Below are 19,870 nucleotides of genomic sequence, written 5' to 3' on the forward strand. Positions count from 1 at the left end.
CCTACCCTTTGTTAGGGGTGACTAGGCCATAGTCAACCACGCTTGCCCCGTGCGGGTTGAATTCACATATATCATTGAATTCCTTCTCAGATATGTGCAGGTTGCATCACGATGTTTTCCTTCACCGTAAGAACGTCGGATAAATGTACATATGTAAATCGGAAATGGAAAAACACATTGGTACATGACGGGATTCGAACCCAGGACCTGCAGATTGCAAGTCGAGTGCTTAAACCCCTGAGCCACCGATGCTCTTAACATTATCATATTAAGATAAAATCAAATAAATTAAAATACAATTAAAAAACAAAAGACAAAAAAGGCTGTAGTCAATAATATGAACAGACACAAAGTGACATGTTCTTGTCTGTTTTTTTTTTGTTCAACGAAAATTCCATTTTTATTAAAAAATTCAGACAGTAAAAACTAATCTATATAGATATATCTTACTAATATAATAAATGCGTAAATTTGAATGAATGTTTGTTACCACTTAACTCAACTCCAACAGGGATCAACAGGTCTCGTTGAAAGGCTTAAATGTAGAACATAGTCTGGAAGAACACACAGACTAATTAAGCTATTTTAAAAATTCCGTACAGACGGAGTCACAGGCAAAATTTGGTTTTGAATATTTGCACAAATAATAATATCAATTACTTGTACCACACGCCCAAGTGTACGTGCTTCCAAATATAGAGCTATAAATGTTCGCTTTTCTTGAATTCTAAAATACTTTACGACGCTTTTGGCAAATTTTCAGATTCCCGTCAAAAGATTGCACGGAACTCGTTATGTTTTACATATTTTTGTTTACGTTATCTACATTTTATAGATAAACCTGTCGCTCGCGAATTTAAAAACTTAATTAGTTGCCTATGTGTTCTATCAGACTATGTTCTACATCTATGCCAAATTATAGCGAGAATCGTTTAGCCGTTTTGGAGATACCTTCAAACAAACATCCATCCAAACATACACATTTATCATATTAGTTAAATTATACAAATTACTATAGTATTTGTAACCAGCAACTGTTACAATGCAAAAGTCATATTGATATGAAATACGATATACATAATGAAAATGTCTAAATAAAAATCTGGGGACAATCCACAGCGGTTATAGCGTTAATTATATTAAATATTTGTATTGTAAATTGTATGGGTAATAAGTAAAAAAGGGTCTTGACAAACAGACAGACGAACAACAAAGTGATACTATAAGGGTTCTGCTTTTTTCCTTTGAAGTACGGAACCCTTAAAAGCAACTTGCACTTCAAGTAAAACCTTCTCTGACGTCGTTATAGTTATAGTTATCTTTATAGTTACTTAGGAACAATTAAAAACACATTACTATAGAGAATTTTATTTATCTTTGTAATTAAAATAACTTTTAATTTGCCCATCTTTTTAATCTGTAATTTGATATTTAAATTCTAAGGAATCTTTTGCATACGGAAAATATAATTTCATGAAAACATGCATCTCGTATAGAAGTATCTTTAAGTAAAATCTTGAATGAATATAGGTCAGGTTATGAAAGTCAAAAATCTTGTACATACAATTTTCTCAAGTTATTTGAGTGACAAGATTGGATGTGAATAGCTACAAAGGTAGAGGAAGAAAGAAGGAAGATCAGTGGTCTAATTGTAGTCCTCGTTCGCAAGATAATTTTGACAGAGGAGAGGACGCACAGAAGGACATTATTTTACCTTCCTAAGCGTCCTCTCCTCTGCTGATTAGAAGTAGGCAAAATATCTGGAATTGCCGATGTCTACAGTGTACAAAGGTACGCGTCCACTGGCCCGCGTCGAAAACACCGCACCACGGCCAGCAACGGCTTGCTTGTTGATAAATGCCGTCTTTCGATGTGGGTAGCGAGGACAAAGCCGTGCATGCGCTACGTCCGGGTTGGACCAATAGACGTGTACCTTTATTCGAGTTTTAAAGATTCCTATATAATAAAACCTATCAAACAAAACTCCTTGCTTACTTCTAAGTCAATTCAGACATTCAAATATGAAACATAACAGACATGTCAAAGTCAATATTAAGAAGATAAATTCTCGCAAGTAAATCTAATTCAAAGCATAATAGTTTACTGTTTTTAATTTAAAAAAAATGCGGAGAAAATCCAATGTATCAATAATATAATTCTTCTGCTAATTTGGGGTGAGCTTAAATTTTTATCATATACCATATCTTAGACATAAATCAGTCATCAGCCTCTTTACATCAGTATTGAAAATTCCAATTATTATTTAAACCTTATACATATAAAGAAAACATTTGTGAAATTGTGTAAATCTTATGCGACTTTAATTTAAAACTCTTATACCACATTCTTCTTCACCACAACGAGTAACTGCCCATACTGCCATTGATAGTTGTTTGGTCGAATATCACTTTCGTGGGATTTGTCAGGAATTATGATTATGCGTAGTGACTTAAAATATCTAAAGATTAACATTCAAAACTATTTATAAGACAACATTGGAAAAGAATAATCTAACTCTCTTATAATTTCCAAAAAGTATTTTTAAATCGCTGTAAATACTTATTTTAGTATCAAATAAACTTAACAATTTTAACTCTTAATTAATCTCCTAATGTACTATACTATTAATTTATTGACTACCTTTTAAATCTTATGAAAACCATCAACAAAGCAATATACAATGATGAGTGGAGGACTAATGTTTTTGTTTCCAGAAGAAATCGAGCAGTAGAATAAGAAACAATGGGCAAAGAGAATCGTTCGAAGAATAAAGATGCCATCAAATCAATGCTTAAGAAGTCCATCAATAATACACTTAAAGGATCACGAACTTTTACGCCTTGCAATTTACAAATAGCAAAAAGTAACATACTTTTATTAAAAAATAAAAGTTCATATCACAATGTACTGAAGAAAACTGATAAAATGATGAAGGATCATTGCATGGAAACAGACTTTTGTGTACTGAGACGGTATTACAAAGCTAAAAAAAATAAAATCACCAAAAAGGAAACATTAAATTCAAGATCTAAATATTCCGTTAATAAAGAACCCATTTTAGATGGATTTGAAAAATCTAAAACAGATAGCAGCGCATGTGGAGATAGTAAACAACCGATAACTATTAATGATATTGAAGATTTTAATGCTAATCTGACAAATCTAGTCATAAACAACTTAAACAAATTACTAAGAGATTGGATAAAGAATTATTTATTTAACAATGACGATACTAAAAAGAAAATACAAATTATTCTCGATTCAATGCTTAATAAGTTAGAAGGAAAGAATAATTATGTGTCGTCGTGTTCTACCTACACAGTTGACATACGAATAAAGGAATCAAATTCAAAAACTAATTCAGATTCTAATTTAGAGACGTCACAAAGTTTTAAAATTGATTGTTCTTCAAGAGGAGGTGAAATAGATATACCTAAATGTAAAACATTTTCAAGTATTACAGTTCCTATGGCGATAAGACATTTTTCTATAATTTCAACGTTGAGCGTACCAAGATATTTCCATACTTGTCATCAAAAAATGAATAAGAATAAATTATGCCGTTCACGTACTAAAGTAAAGAGATGCTACAAAAAGAATATAATGCTTACATTAAGCAGGTCTAATGGAATAATTTCAAACTCATCGAGTATTGATTTTTTGGAGATATCAACGAAATCTTTGACAAAACATTTTGCAGCTTATAGAGATAAGAACATGATTAAGAGAAGCTCAAAGAAGCGAAGAATAGTTTTCATACCAAGTTCTTATTGCAAATTTCCGGGTTCTACATCAGTGACTAATATTAATGAAGAAACTTTAATTAGAAAATTAAAACCAAATGAAAGGAGACAGCCTTTAGATACTCTACCTAGTTTGGTTAAAACTATTTTTACTGATGATTTATGCACCAGTACCGATGAAAGTGTCGAGAAAAAGGACATAAGTATAGTAACCGACGAACAAATATCCAGAAAAGAAGAAAAAAATACGAAGCAAGTTCGTGAAAATTCAACCAATATGTCTCCATGTAAAACATCTAACGCTGCCACGGGTAATGAACCATCCCGACCACAATCCCCACAAAGTAAACCAAAGGCTCCTATTAAACGTCTTACTATTTCTGACAATAATACATCGATTGTAAACGTCAAATCAGACGACAGAGCTAAAGTAGTGAAATCATTCAGTTGTAAAGCATGTTTTAATGACAAATTCGAAGAGGACAAAAGGGGTCCTCCTTTACTAACGATTGATTTTGTAAACGCAGATAAATGTAATACATGTCGCAAAGATGGCTTAGTTGAAACAGCATCAGTCATCCGTCGGATAAATTCGCTAAGGAAAATATTTGGTAAAAAGAAAGAATGCTGTAAGAAAAAACCAGAAGCACAAAATTCGGTGGAGTTCGACAAAATCAAACATAAACGTTTTTGTTATGTTCACAAGAAATCCAATCCCAAATTGAATACATGTGAATTTATAAATCATTTTCAAAATTTATTTAACTATTTTGCCACTTACAAAGGTAAAAGAAATATCAAATTAGACATTCGTATCAATGTATATCCAACATTTGAAGGTGGATCGTGTCGTAACTTGTCCAAAGATAATAAAAAGCCGTGTCAAAAATGTAATACTGACACAGAAAATTCAAGCACTACATCTTTTGGTTCGAGACACTCATTGTTCAAAAGTAACTCAAGCACTAAAATAACACATTGCTGCAATTGTGCTCCCAAACTTATATCAATTTTTGAAGACAAATTTAATGATAGGAAGACGAAAGAAAGGATGGAAACTAAAACATCTCATTTTAAAGATAGCTGTGATATTAAAAAAGATATAAGTAACAAAATAACTACAACAGCTGATTTAGAAATCGCGCAAGAAGTTTTCCAACTCCGAAATATAATTAAAGATTTGGCAGTCACAGCAGAGAAATTTGTGAATGAACATCTGAAGACCACAAGTTTAAAAACAGATAATAAAAAATCTAACCTCGATCAGACGATATTGTTTAGTACTAATATGGAGAGCGTCCAAACAACGTCTAAAGATGACACAGTAAAACCAAAAGAAATAGAACGTCGTCCATCAAAAGAAACTCAAATAACTAATAATGCATCATGTCAAAATCTTCCTGCTATAAAAGTAAAGAAAGATGTTAAGAAAAATATTAGAGACTTCCACGCTCGTCTTATGAAGAAAAGTACTTCATATAATGTTATTGATAGTGAAACTATTCTGAAAGTAACTGACATGACTTCAGCAGCTCAAGCGATACACCTCAATTCTGTCACCGATGAAGCTTTAACATGCTCTTTACCTAAATGTAAATCTTTGTACGACATATCTGTTGATTCAAATAAGAATAAGTTGGTTGCATTTTATTGTGAAGAACTGATTACGAAACTTGATAATGAAAATGTGCATAAAGCACCTTCACGGGGTCTTACATCTCAAGCACAAAAAACTATTTATCCTGACAAAGATAAATCTTCAACAAACATTACTTCTAATGATAAACAGAAAAGCATAAATAAAGAAGTGGATTGTACGAAATGTTTACCGAATGTTGATAATTATGATACGAATAGTTATTCATGTTCATCTGTTTTCATTAATGTTAACGATAAATCAACTGAGAATAAAATTAAAATACGTACGCGTCGATCTATTGGTTTTAAAGAAGGTTCATTGTACTGCTTATTGCTTTGGATACCAGTAATTGTGATTATGTGGTTGTTATACACTTATATTATCAAAGATAAACTTAAACCTAAATTATTTTCATTCGATAAGTTGTCGAGATCATTAGATTTTGGAAAAAATGGATCTCGTCTTAGTATTACATTGTCCGATTTAGGATTTTAGTTGTAATGTTTGTATTGGTTTGGAAAATAAAAAACGTTAATGTGTTTATATCATTTTATCTCCTTTAATGCCAAAACTAATAATATAAATATATAATTATATCTAAGAGATAAAAATTATCATCTTGTTACAGTCGTTACGAATATAAAATGCTGTATCTAGAAGATAATGATCCTGATATTAAAGAAAATAGCCATAAAACGATGGAACCTAAAATGGATTTAGAAAAATCAAATATTACAAAAATGAGTTGTGAAAACGAGAATATTGATATAGAAGTCGATGGAAGTTCTTCAACTGACGAATCTGTGATAAATTTAAAATTATCTTCAGCTTCTACTAAAACTTTAATCGAGCGTACAGCAAATTTGGAAAATGACGAAGAAAGTAGACCTAAAGAGGAAAATCATGAAGAAAATTACGAAAACAGTATTTCACGTGAAATTGTAAACATCGATTTGAATGAAGATATATCCAATAAGGACAAAAACAATACATTTGTAAACGACTCTAGAGAGCTTACAAAATTCTTCGATGATACACCAAGCGCATTAAAAAAATCAGAAACAGAAAATCTTCAAGATGTATGTACCACAAAAACTAGTAAGAAATCTTTAAAATTTGTAAGTTACACAAATCTTGAATATGATATTCTAGCATCAAAAAGTTTATGTACTCTGGATAAAAGCGTAAATAAATCTCTGAATACTAAAACAATATTTCGTCAAGGTGATATAATTAATGTAAATACAGCACAAATAAAAACTATATTCAACACTTACCGTAAACCTTTTGAAGCGAATAATCACTCAGATCTTGGAATTAGAGAAAACCGTGCAATCGCAACGAATCTTAAAAATATTGTATCAGAACTTGCTTCTTCTTTTTCAATCTCATCTGATTCCAAAAAGGGCAGTTTCTCAAGTTCAAATAATTACAATGCTAGCGATATTAGTCAAACAACTCTAACAACGTCAAATGCTCCTAATATACTTATTATAAATTCCAGTTCTCTTTTTAATCAAATTTATTTAGACTCAGATCAAAGATTTGAACGGCAACATGAAAAGGCTATTGTTATAAATGAAAATAAAGAAGATTTCAATGATAGAAAAGATACTATTGCTATACAGAAGAATAATGAAAGCGAAAAGTTTTCTTTTAGAAATCAAAGTGAAGTTGCAGCTTTAAGTGTAAAAGTACGACAAGATTTTTATAAAAAGAAACAAGTGTATTCAGAAAGTAATTTACAAAAGGATTTCAGATTAGATTTAACTAAAATGACATGTATGAAATCTGTTATGTCAGGGACAGAAGATATATTTGATAAGGACGAATACAAATTGAAATTAACAAAAAATGAACTATGGGAAACATTGATATTAGCACTTGATATAACAGCTAAAAGACTTGAAGATACTTTGAGTGAAAAAATTATAAATAAAGTTAATAAATCCTTAAATATTTTAAGTAAATCAATAAATCTACCAACACAACAAAATCTAGATTTGAAAGCGGAAACTAAATTGATAGGAGATACAATAAAACAAGGGAAAGTATTGAACATTAGGAAACCATTGCTAGAGAGAAGGCCATCAAAATTGGAAATAGACGCGTGTTTACAATGTGATATCGTAAGAACTTCATTCATAGACGAGCATTTGCAGAAATTTAAATTGGAGAAAGCCAAAAATGAATCTAAATTGAAGGAAACTAAAATTTTAATAGATAATTTGGCAGGACAACTGGTGCCAGGTAAAAAATCTTCTCTTGAAGAAAGTACCAAAGATTCTCCTAAAGTTTTAACTAAAGTAGCAACTGCTAAAAAGAGACATCAATTCCAACGTTTTAAAATTATATTACGTAATACATTTAAATTTATTGTGGAAAATGCTTTAGTGATTATTAGTGTACCGTCATTTTTATTCGTATTATTCCTGCTCTATGGTGTTATCTTATTAGCAATGAAACCGTGGTGATTGGTGATGTTAATTGTAATCATTGTGTAATATACTATTTGGTTTTACTAAATTGAAGTATACTTTCTTACGTAGACCGTCAGCTCGGGGGTTAAATGGGTCTCGCAAAGTTCAGGTCCTGAGTTCGAACTCCGACATGTATTTTTTTTTATATCATACTGTGACAAAATAGCTGAAATAGCTAAGTGACTGTTGCCCAAAGACATACGCAATTGCATATGCGTTGCCTACCTTTAATCGACGGAGGATAGGATGCACAGAAAGAAAATATTTTCCCTTCCCATGCATCCTCTCATCCGGAAAGTCCACTTCCACTTCCCATCCTTTCCTTATAAGAAAAATGGTGGGAAGGGAAAGAGGACTAAATTAGGCCTCCGCGACGCACACTCATCAGAAGAAAAGCGGAATTGCTTCCATTTTACGCCTGTCTTCTGTTTGTCGTGGTATTTCACCGGGCGAGCCGGACCAATCCGTGCGAAGATGTGAAAGCAGGCTCTACCACTGTAACCAATGTGTTTTTCGATTTCTCGCTGACTTACTGTGAAGGAATACATTGTACCTGCACACATCTGATAAGAGATGCAAAGATATATGTCAAACCGTTATACGTTAAAACGCACTGCGAATACCTCCATATAGTTGTTAATTCAATTAACAATATTAACCAAAGCGCAAATGAATATAAATATTTGAAATTGTGGGTAAGTTTTTGTAGATACATCTGAGCGTAGCTAGTACTGAAGCCTTAAATCGACAGACATTTGACTAATGATTAGTCAACATAATACTGATTGTACAATGAATTTATGTCTATATAACTAACACCGATTAATTTACATTAATTAAGATTCAGTTTATCTGATTTATTACTCAGTTCTTAATTAAATTGATAAATGTTGTTATGGACAAAGATATTAATCGATTTGCCATAGATTCCTGTATTGTTAGATTATAAGAAAACATTGCTATTGACTTCTCTATGATTCGACAAAATCGGTCAGCCATTTTGAATATAATCGGAACGCACAAACGTTAAAACATACTTAACCTATAGAACACAACCCTAATTCAGTAGGGACATAACAATTGAAAATCGGAAGACAAAGATTTTACAGAAATCGTAAACGCTGTAATTAAATTGAAACAAGTAATAATTTCAAAGAAAAACATTTATTATAGTTATAAAATTTTTCGGAAATAAATAATTAGAAGTAATTGTAAAATAGACTGAATGTTTTATATACATAAATAACTCGATATATATAATATGTATACACAAGAAATAAGGGAAATCAAATTCACTTTTCATATTGCAAGTGACCAGCAAACTGTAGGTTTCCACTGCAAAGAAGTCAGTAAATTTTCCTACAGGCGTTTCAAGACAGTGGAAACTCACATCAAGAAGTAAGCATAGACAGAAAAAATAATTTAAGAAAATAATTGAAAGATTCCGTAAAAGAACGCTTTTTAAAACAAAAGAATAAATTTTAAAATGTTAACAAAGTATGAACATTTTAAAAATTACTACTCCATGTTTTAAGCGTAGTTTTAAAGTAACAGGAATAAATAATTAAATATTATTGTCATGAGTAGAGATTGACTATTGTTCTTTAGCGAGTACAAGGTGACCAGATCTATCCACAGTGAAGAGCGGACGAGGGCGACGGCTCCTAAAACAGAAAAAAAATAGTAACAAAAAAAGCATTGCAATGTAGTAACATTATTGCAGAATAGTAACAAAATTGCATTCTTAGTAACTTTTCTGTAAAAGTGTCAGCCAATGAGGTGGCTCTAATATCGACAGTGGCGACATAGTTACCTTAGTCTCGCACTCCTGTTCCTAGAGGGCGTAGCGACAGCAGTGGCCTGGGCAATAGCTGGGGCTTCTTCAGTAGTCTCCTAAAAAGAGAAAGTACATTTCGTTTTTCTTGATTTACATCTTAATTTCATACAGTATATTATTATACAATTGAATTAATAGTTATTGATTTGCTCATCGTTGAAATAGTGAAGTGAACGCGGCCCAAAGTTTGCTGCAAAAAGTTCTAATGTTGCAGATTTATACTGTTAGGAAGAAAATCCGACACTGTGTCGATGTATCAGCGCAACAATAGCCTTATGAAAATGTCAACGTTTATGTCCCCTCACTAATCATTCTGACACTTGACTTCTAAATATACAAAAGGATGTTTTATTTTCCTATACATTCAATTGCCATCCTTTTCTTATTAAAACAGGATGAAAGAGAAATAGTATTTGGATTATTAGTTAAAAAAATGTACGGTACAATTACACAATATACATTTACATGTATTATAGAATGAAAGTTGTTATTAAGCGTTGTTTTTTAATCATTATATTGGGTCAAAAGTTGACCTAAAAACCATAGCAAGGGCATTTTCATGCTTTTTAAAAGAGATGTTATAACACATTTGCCTGCCAGCTACTCGCTTCTCGTGATTTTTCACGTGCAAAAAAAAAACGCGTAGATGAAAATTATTAAAGTGCTATTGAAAAAAAAAGTTCTCACTTCTCAAGTTAATAACTTGAACATATCGATTCGTGTCCAAAGTGCCACTTTGAAGCTTATTGCGTTCAATTAAATATTTACTGAATGAAACATTTTATCTGACTTTAATTTTATTTGCACTGAAATTTAATTTAATCTATAAAATTTGTGACTATCGTTCAGAATTTTTAACTATGATAAAAGTAATCGGTTGCTCAGGGGTTAACCACTTGACTTGTAATCTGCAAGACCTGGGTTCGAATCCCGAAATTTAATTATGTTTTATTCCGACGGTCTTACGGTGTAGAAAAATATCATGATTTAACCCGCACATTTCTAAGCAATTAAAAGACACGTGTGAAGTCAACCCGCACTTGGCCAGCATCTATTGCCTAGATACCCCTAACTTAGGGTGAGCTCCGAGCTCCTAGGAGGGGACGTATAGTGAGCTCATGATGAAATAATTTTAAGCACGACATAAGCTTTACTTAAGCTTTAGCACGAATTGGCCGTTCAACCGAGGCAATATCACAAATAAAAAGAAGGCAGGAGACACTAATACTAATCTCTTTTCTTCCCACCCTTTTCAAGTAAGGAAAGTGTGGGAAAGGGAAGTTGGTGAGGCAGTAAATGTAAATTTACTAACCTCAATATCAGATTCCGTTGTGGTTTGGTATCCACGATTAGCTTGATCTCTTGGACTAGAAGCGGGAACACCGTATTGAGAAAAAGCACGGGGTTGAGTTCTGAAAAAACAAATACACAGTGTAAAACGATGTTTAATTCATGAGGAATTTTTAGTAAGATAAAAAAAGTAAAAGAAGTTCGTACTTTTTTAAAATCTAAAGTTGCGTCATTTTCAGCTCAATTGATTATAAGGAAATGGGTGTAAATTCAATGACTTTGAATCGATTAAAAAAATATTTGAAAAGTTTAAAATATATAAAATCTAGCTGTCGGCTGCGATTCCGACCACGCGCAATTAAAAAAAAACTTTATTAGTAGCCTATGTGTTCTTCCATACTATGTTCTATATTTATGCCAAATTTCAGAGCGATCAATGCAGCCGTTCTGAAGATACCTTCTAATTAACATCCATTAATAACTAAACATTCGCATTCATAATGTAAGTAAGATAGGATATTGCCAATACGTGTAAAATATCGACACGAGGTATTTACTTACTCGTGTTTATTCAAATATTATCATATATATTAGAAATCTTTTTACCATGTACATACGAGTAAAGGATACCTACTCTTATATATTCAAACATATTAAGTGACCCGGGAGGCCTCATTTTAAAACCAACATGGATGACTGGCTTTTATTATTACACAGTGGACTATATAAAAAATATCCGTTGCGTAAGGGTTAAATTTTCCAAGCTTTTAAAGCGGTAAAATTTTGTCTAACACTGTTAGGAATACATTAGCGAACAAGTTAACAAAATTCTTTTGGTCACCTGAAATTCTGGTCAGTCAACTAAAACGACACATTGCCCTAAACTGTCTTACTAATCTTACTAACATTATAAATGCGAATGTTTAGATGGATGAATGTTTGTTAGAAGTTTACTCAAGAACAGCAGAAAGGATCTCGATGAAATTTGGCATAGATATAGAACATAGTCTAGAAAAACACATAGGCTAAGTATCTTTTTTTAATACCTCGCAGACAGAGTCGCGGGCGACAACTAGTATAAATGGTAGTATAGCTACAAATTGCCATATAAAATGTGTCAGTAATTGATTTTAAAGTCACGTTCGATATGACAAAACGAGGTAATGTTTATTTTGATAGAAGTAATAAATATTCAATAGGCGATGTCGAATTAACATTCATTGAGCATACAGATTACTGACCTTGCCCCGAATGCTGTTGCTACAGCGGTAGCCTTAGTACCATCGTCTTGTTCATCTTCTTCTTGTTCTTCCTGATCAATACCATTATCTTCATTACTAACATCTAGACCACTCTGTAAAGCATCTTGTCCTTGAACTATAGGCTCTGCTCCGAACTGATTAAATTGCTGAGGGAATTGATTCTGGTAATACTGATTCAAATCTTGAGGATAATTCGCCTGACTTTGTGGTATAAAACCTTGTTGAGATGTGTATTGAGTTTGGATTTGAGGTTGGTAAGCCTGTTGGGGTTGGTATACTTCTTGAGGTTGGTAAGTTTGTTGTGTGTAAATGTATTGTGGTTGTTCGTTGGTATCAATTGCTTCTGCTTGAGGGTTTTGTGGTGGAAGGTTCGCTTGGGGCTGGTATACCACTGGTGTAGCCTGAGGGTACTGCTGAGGATTGATTGGTTGATATTGGTTTACAGGTTGGTATTGTGGTAATGGTTCCTGTCCTTGTAAAGCTGGTTGATATTGATTAGGAACCGGTTGATATTGTGGGAGTGGTTCTTGGTTGAACTGGGGTTGTATCGGTTGGTATTGGTTGACGGGTTGATATTGAGGTAGCGGTTCTTGGTTGATCGTTGGTTGCGCAATCGGCTGGTATTGAGCAACCGGTTGGTATTGGGGTAAAGGTTCTTCCGCTTGTACAATTATAGGATTAGCTGGTTGTTGAGTTTGTTGGACTAATAAAGCTGGTTTCTGTACGATTGCTTGTTGAGCTGGGATAAAAGCTTGCTGCTGCGGAGCAATTTGGTTTTGAGCTAAAACTGATGGGAGCGCTGCGAAGTGAGTTTGGCCGTCATAACCAGCGGTTTGCTTCGCAGGGGCCCCTTGCTGTGGCGGTTGATAATAGACTTGTTCCCTAATCTGTCCGAACTGTTGCAATGGTAAGAATTGTGGCTGTAACTGCAGCTGTGCTAATGAACTTAAGAAGAATTCTGGTGGGTATTCTTGGAGATTTTGCTTAGATACTTCGACTGATATCTTCGCTTTCTTTGGCAAAGCGTCCTTGTCTAGTTTATCATCATCATTGTTCAAGCTAGGCTCAGTTGTAGGTTCGGCTTGCTTGGGTCTTGCAATAGTTGTGGTGGCTGGTGTAGTTTGAGCGAATTGGCGAGGTGGCTGTGGGTTTGGTAGACCGCTTGCGGCGTTGGGGTTAGCAGGGAATTGCTGCTGTCTTGACAACTGACGAGCCTTTTCCTGTTGAAGCTGGAACTGAATAGTTTAGTAATGAACTTCTTGTTCATGAAATACTTAGTTGAGTAAGAGATTAATCCTTAGGTTTTTGACACCAAACTATATACTGAGTATAAAGCACATCGTTATCCCTGCCTTACATCTTTGACAAAACCAAGATCACAAATTTTTAAACTGGGATTTTGGTCCCAGAAACCCACGGTTACTCTGCTTTATGGACCATAAACTAACTTTGTTTTTCCCTTGTAATTTCCTTCAAATCAAAGTCGTAATGTAGTGAAATATAACACCGTATGTTTAGTTAATTGGTGACGAAACACGCATACTTAAAGGCACGTATGTAGCACTAATTATGTATTCAACAACACTAAGGATTGAATTTTAATCAAGTCAATTTGGGAACGCTCAGATATTCCACACCTGTGTTCTCTAGTTACTTCAATTACTTTGTAGGGCAACTTACGTGTTAACATTCATAAGCGTAGAAGACTCGCAACTTGCATCATGTGTTAGTTGAAGTATATTTTTTTAGTAACGGTTTTTTAAGGTTACAGTACAATAATATCATAAATGCGAATCTTTAGATGGTTGGATTTATGGATGGATGTTTGTTTGAAGGTATCTCCTGAAAGGCTGCATGGATCTCTATGAAATTTGGCATACATATAAAACATAGTCTACTAATTATGTTTTTTTTTTAATTCTGCGTGTACGGACTCGTGGGCGACCAGTTACACTTATAAATGTGGTAAGAAACATAGAATTAAACAAATAACGAAATTGCAATGTAAACTGGCCATTTTTACGTTTTTGAGATATGAAAATAATCCTTGGACTATTTAAATAAAATTGATGAGGAAAAATTAATTTTAATACCTGAGATTCTTGAAAGTTAGATTCCAATCCTTTGATATCACTGTTGAAGTTCGGACCAACATATTGCTGTCCGTTGATTGGTGATACCTGGAATATCGGCAGCTGTTCCTGTGTAGGCAAGCCTTGGACTGATACATCGGCGACAGGATCAAAACCTGGTCTGTTGGTACGGGGGTCGACTGGCGGAAGATATTCAGCTCTTTGAGGAGTCTACGACAAAGAATTTTTACATTAACCACATGTTAAGGGAAATTAGACATTTATTACTGCACACAGAATTGTCAAAGGTGGCAACAAGCCTGCCCGTAGAATTCGCTAGAACGACATGGATATTTGCGAGGCCCGTCTCCGTAAAATCTTCGTCAAAGAATGTCAAAATGTATGTGACCATTGTTAGTGTACTTTACGTCCACTAGGGGCGCTGTATGAATGTTCTTGAAAATTTTCTCACAAATATTCATGCTCCTGTTTTTTTACAACGTTACTCTAGAACTAATGGAGGATGTCGACGTTGAACTGATGTAACAAAGATAGTAGACACTCTGAAATAACTTAAGTCTACTAACTTAGTTTATTCAGTGCGGATAAAATCGCGACTATTTTTTTTAATACATCCAACAAACCTGAGAGGGCGCTTTTGATGGCAATTCGAAGGCGGGACCGCTGGGCCGCCAGCCACTGGGTGCATAAGGAGCCTCGCTCAGGACTCCACTCACCAACAATAAAATCAGCAGTTCCTGAACATAACAACCATAGAGTTATGTATTATATAGAAAGGTACTAAAGATAGTAACGGATATAGAGTTATGAATAAATAGAAATGAATAAAAGATAGTAACGACCATAGGGATAACAATAAGCAGACAGGTGCTGAAGATAGTAGGACATAGAGTTAAGAATATTAGGACAGGCAGTAAAAATTAATTTGTTAGTACTTTTTAAAAATACTAAAATGTTATGGCAGTTTTTAGTTTTTAAATCATTTTAAAAAATAATATTGTTAATTCATGTCTAAATTTCACGTTTATAAATTTAAAATCCGCTTTCTGTTTGTATATAAAAATCAAAAAATTATTTATAAACTAAATATTACTAGTAAAAGGAACGTATGTTTTTCGTTTGAAAAATCACGCATCGAAATATTATTACAAAAACATATTTCTCGGAATCCATCGAAAAAATTGGATAAAATATTTCATATTTACTTTATAAAGTTATTATGAAAAAAATGTAATAAAATATTATAATTCCAGTATAATTTAGAAAAATATATTTTTATTTTTACTATAATTTCAAAAAAATATTAATAGAAATTAAAATAAGATTAATAAGTTTTAATCGTATTCTTTTAATTTTAAGTTTTATTAATAAATGATTAATTATTCCGATTGAATATGGCAACCCTATCAAAGATTAAAGATCTTAAAATCATAGATTAAAAAACCAAAAGAGCACAATAATTTAGCACAAACACAACACAACATATCACCTTCATTTTCGTTGACTTTCGCTTGTTGCTGTTGACGAGCACCGGTTTTTATAGACAATGCTTTATTCAATTATAATTCAGACAACGAACATATGCCGACCTTACGAATTTACATAGCCTACGCACTCGGTTATGTCTGGGATACGACCCTTTTTTAACCGATCAAAAAGAGCTTCTTAATTCGTCTGTATATTTTTTTAAGACACTGAGGAATAACATCATCATCATACTCAGCCTAAATTTGTCCACTGCTGGACGTAAGCCTCCCCCATCGATTGCCACAATGCCCGGTCCTGTGCCGCCCGCATCCAGTGCACTCCCGCAACCATGACCAGGTCATCGGTCCATCGTGCGGGAGGAATGACATACACGTATGGAAATTAAATAAAAATCTTAAGAAATATTTATTAGTTTCTTTACAATATCTGTCCTATTCTCTATTCTTAATTAATTTTACTTTACTTAAATTTCATTTAAGTTTAACTTACATTTACTGTAATTTAATTTTTTTTTCCTGCAGTCAAATAATTTTATATACTTCTGTGAGATATTATTCTAAAAGTTAACAACTGTATTATAAATAAACAATCTTATATATAAAATTCTCGTGTCACAATTTTCGTTCTCATACTTATCCGAAACGGCTTGACCGATTCTCATGAAATTGTGTGAGCATATTGAGTAGGTCTGAGAAACAACCAACATCTATTTTAAATCCCGCGCGGACGGAGTCGCGGGCAACAGCTATTAATGTATATATTTTTGTTGTATGTAAGTTTGTTCATTTTATCAATTTAAATATTACGGTCTATAATCTAAACAATTGAACCGATTTTAACAAGTGAGATATAAAGGTACACAATTTCTGAATGCCTAAAAGGTTAGTTAGTCGAGTTTTTTTTTAAAACAAACTTGCCCTGATTCAAAATATTTAAAAAAAAATAAGGTTATGTAAACTTAAGCATCCACATACATGCTGTTCGTTTATTCTTCATTAATTCAATAAGCCCATATTAATACCGTACTGTAAGTACAGGACATAACTGTAATAAGGAAGTCTAACAAAAAGTTACACCATGTACTACGTAACTCGACAATATCAAACATATGAGACTGACCACAGACATAAGGGACGTGGTAACAATATTGATAGCTTTATTTGACAATTTTTTTACCAGTGATAAGTAATATACATAACTTAGGGTCATATAAATCACGAATATGTAACAACAAAGTTGTGTTTGAACTTATATGTTTGTATTTGTTTGTGAATCTTGTAGTGAGAATAAATAAATATTATTAATATTATTATTATTAATAATCCGTAAGTACGTAGGCTACTTTTTTTGTATTTTTTTTAATCATCACCATGATTATAACTGTGGTACTACTGAAGGCAGCAGATGTACGCGGGCATGTTATAGGCTTTTTTAATTTTGCGATAACAAAATCGCAGGCGACTGCTATTCTCTAAATATATATGTAACTTTTTATAATTTGTTTTCTGTATAGAAATACAGCTCAGTTTAGATTGAATTCAATTTCTCAGCTTTACTTTAAAGTATTGCAACAATCACTTAAACTTTGAAGCGCACAAGTTTTATAACTAAAATGTCGCTGTCTGAAAAATGATACGACATTTGCTGTGTATTGCTTTATTTAAAAAAAACTTCGTTCTAGAGAAATTGATTTTGAAAATCAACGAAATTAAAAGAAAAGGAGATTAGTACGAAATACGATTGTTTTGAAGTCCTCTTAAAAAAGTACAAAAATGGTTGATTCCCGCCAAAATATGTTTTTGGGTTTTTATACACTGCCGAAATTAAAAATAAAAAGCTGTCAACCCCAATTTTTTAAAAACAAAAATCAAACAAATATTTAATGCTGTTCATATTTGCATTTAACTGTAACATTTTCTTTAATAATTATTATTCATGACAACAATAAAAACAAACAATTAGCAATTTCTGTAACCATAACTAAATTGTCTCTTTTATTTTCATACCAACATAATAACAGCTTAGCCATAAACAATTTAAAAAATAATTATCCACTCGTGGCGACGTCATACATTTTCCACACGATTTTAATTGGTCGGTTCGCTACTTCAAGTTGTTACCCCCATTTCTGTGAGGGTTTTTTTGCCACGATGGCCCTCATTATAACCTCTTGCAGCTGATCTAGCTCCGAGCTACACTTCGACACTGGCAACACTTAAAAGTTTCACGTTCCAGATTTGAAATGGCTGGAACGATGTTACCGTTAAATATTTTTTTTTAATTTCGCATCCGACTTCAACCTCTTTTTTAACAGCCAGTTGACATAAAATTAAAAAAAATAGTGTGGAACTCGTAAAGTTTTCTAAAAATTATAAACTGACAAGATATGTGACATTTTAAAAATTTAAACGCGCTAACCTAGTTCTTGTTTGTATTGTTCGTTAATGACGTTATGGGGTTCCACTGTCGAAAAATTTTATTTTTATCTCTATTTTCACAAAATCAGACAATTGACTTTTTTACACGTATGAAAGAAGACAGTGACAATATTTATTATCTAACCAGCTGCTACCTGAGATTTTACCCGCGACTTCGTCTGCGTGAAATTAAAAAAAAAAGTTTTTATATTGAGCTTGACCACTATCCCACTATGAGGTCGTAATATGCTGCACCATAGCTTAGTAAATACTTATTAACTCTACTCTTGAAGGCTTCAAGATGTTAAGTAGCCTACATGTTCTTCCAGACTATGTTCTACATCAATACCAAATTTTACCCAAATCCTTACAACCACTCTTAGGTTACCTTCTATCATAGATCTATCCATCGATTCATACATATTAACATTTGCATTTATAATATTAGTAAGAGAAAATTAAACGTACAAAAAGTACATCTTATATATAAAATTCTCGTGTCACTATTTTCGTTCCCATATTCCTCCGAAACGGCTTGACCGATTCTCATGAAATTTTGTGAGCATATTGCGTAGGTCTTAGAATCGGCCAACATCTATTTTATAATCCCGCGCTTACGAAGTCGCGGGCGACAGCTAGTGGTTATATAAACAAAAGTCCATTAAACCAAATTCAAAAGATTCGCAACAACAAAGCATTTCGTCTCCGTAACTCCAGGCCTGTAACGGATTAATGATTTTCTTTTTTCACTGGCCGACACGATTTTCCTCTTTCCTGGCCTGTGACGTGTTTCTTATTCCACACATTCACCAGAATATTTTTGAATGTACACTAGCATTGAGCGCCCCCAGGAAATCCTTTGTTACAAACGTGATACGAATGTGGGAACAGATAAAAAACCAAAGAGCAAAGTTTCATACGTGCTTAACAAATTGCCAGACAATTTGCACTTAGAATTCGCAATAAACAGGAATTTAAAAGATACTAGCGAAAAGTGATGATTTAGGAAAACTCGTAATGCCAACCTTGGCATAATTAAAAAAAATAATATACATTTTATTAAAATAAAATATAAATTACTGGAGTTATCCCAAGTAAATTAAATCTAACTAATATTATAAATACGAATGTTTAGATGGATGGATGTTTGTTTGAATGTATGTCCAAAACGGTTAAACGAATCCGACTGAAATTTGACTAGAAGTAACAGTCTGGAAGAACACATAGGCTACTAAGGTATTTTATAATACCGCGCGGACGGAGTCGAGGGCGATAAGTAGTCCACATATAAATTGAAATAACAGACCCAATTTCAAATAAACAAAAGTTAATTACAGTAATGTGTACTACAAAACCGTCAGCAAAAATTTCGGTATACTTTAGGACTCTCCTTCGCCTTATTATGGAGAGTTTAGAATGTATTATGAGCAATTCTTAATCCATATTTTTTTAATATTATAAAGGCGCCAAAGACATCACATCACATCGTCACATCAAATAGTCAAATAGCAGTAAACATCTTGTAGCAGATCTCATTCTGGCCTTTATCCAAACAAATACATCGTAACACTTGGCAGGGATTTGGTCATAAACAATAGAGAAGGTTCCATTCGATAGAGTA

The 19,870-nt window shown here is 33.0% G+C and overlaps 2 protein-coding genes across 3 annotated transcripts; one reads left to right on the forward strand and one right to left on the reverse strand.

The window, feature by feature from the left end:
* Positions 1 to 2,038: 2,038 nt before the first annotated feature.
* On the forward strand, positions 2,039 to 5,925 carry LOC106125839 (uncharacterized). Of its 2 annotated transcripts, none has more exons than XM_013323237.1 (2): positions 2,039 to 2,174; positions 2,715 to 5,925. In XM_013323237.1, exon 2 carries the CDS (start codon positions 2,743 to 2,745, stop codon positions 5,875 to 5,877), a length of 3,135 nt encoding a protein of 1,044 aa, XP_013178691.1. In that variant the 5' UTR covers positions 2,039 to 2,174; positions 2,715 to 2,742; the 3' UTR covers positions 5,878 to 5,925. The 2 variants fall into 2 exon arrangements, with proteins under 2 accessions (XP_013178691.1, XP_013178692.1); XM_013323238.1 differs by having other exon boundaries at positions 2,718 to 5,925.
* Positions 5,926 to 9,033: 3,108 nt separating this feature from the next.
* Positions 9,034 to 15,863, reverse strand: LOC106125688 (mediator of RNA polymerase II transcription subunit 15). The gene is made up of 7 exons (XM_013322978.1): positions 15,834 to 15,863; positions 14,968 to 15,081; positions 14,345 to 14,554; positions 12,231 to 13,486; positions 11,012 to 11,111; positions 9,676 to 9,755; positions 9,034 to 9,526 (listed from the first exon to the last, which is right to left on the reverse strand). The coding sequence occupies exons 1-7, from the start codon at positions 15,837 to 15,839 to the stop codon at positions 9,457 to 9,459; spliced, it is 1,836 nt and encodes a 611-aa protein (XP_013178432.1). The 5' UTR covers positions 15,840 to 15,863; the 3' UTR covers positions 9,034 to 9,456.
* Between the last annotated feature and the right edge of the window lie 4,007 nt (positions 15,864 to 19,870).

The sequence above is a fragment of the Papilio xuthus genome, unplaced genomic scaffold (assembly GCF_000836235.2).
Source record: "Papilio xuthus unplaced genomic scaffold, Pxut_1.1 DF825783.1, whole genome shotgun sequence".
NCBI classification, from domain to species: domain Eukaryota; kingdom Metazoa; phylum Arthropoda; class Insecta; order Lepidoptera; family Papilionidae; genus Papilio; species Papilio xuthus.

Excerpts from the sequence above, each read along its gene's own strand:
- LOC106125839 (XM_013323237.1), top strand. The coding sequence starts at position 2,743 with ATGGGCAAAGAGAATCGTTCGAAGAATAAAGATGCCATCAAATCAATG.
- LOC106125688 (XM_013322978.1), bottom strand. Across the intron at positions 11,112-12,230 it reads GCAACAGCATTCGGGGCAAG|AACTCAACCCCGTGCTTTTT; the intron begins GTCAGTAATCTG and ends TTGTTTTTTCAG. Across the intron at positions 9,527-9,675 it reads AACAGGAGTGCGAGACTAAG|GAGCCGTCGCCCTCGTCCGC; the intron begins GTAACTATGTCG and ends TTTCTGTTTTAG.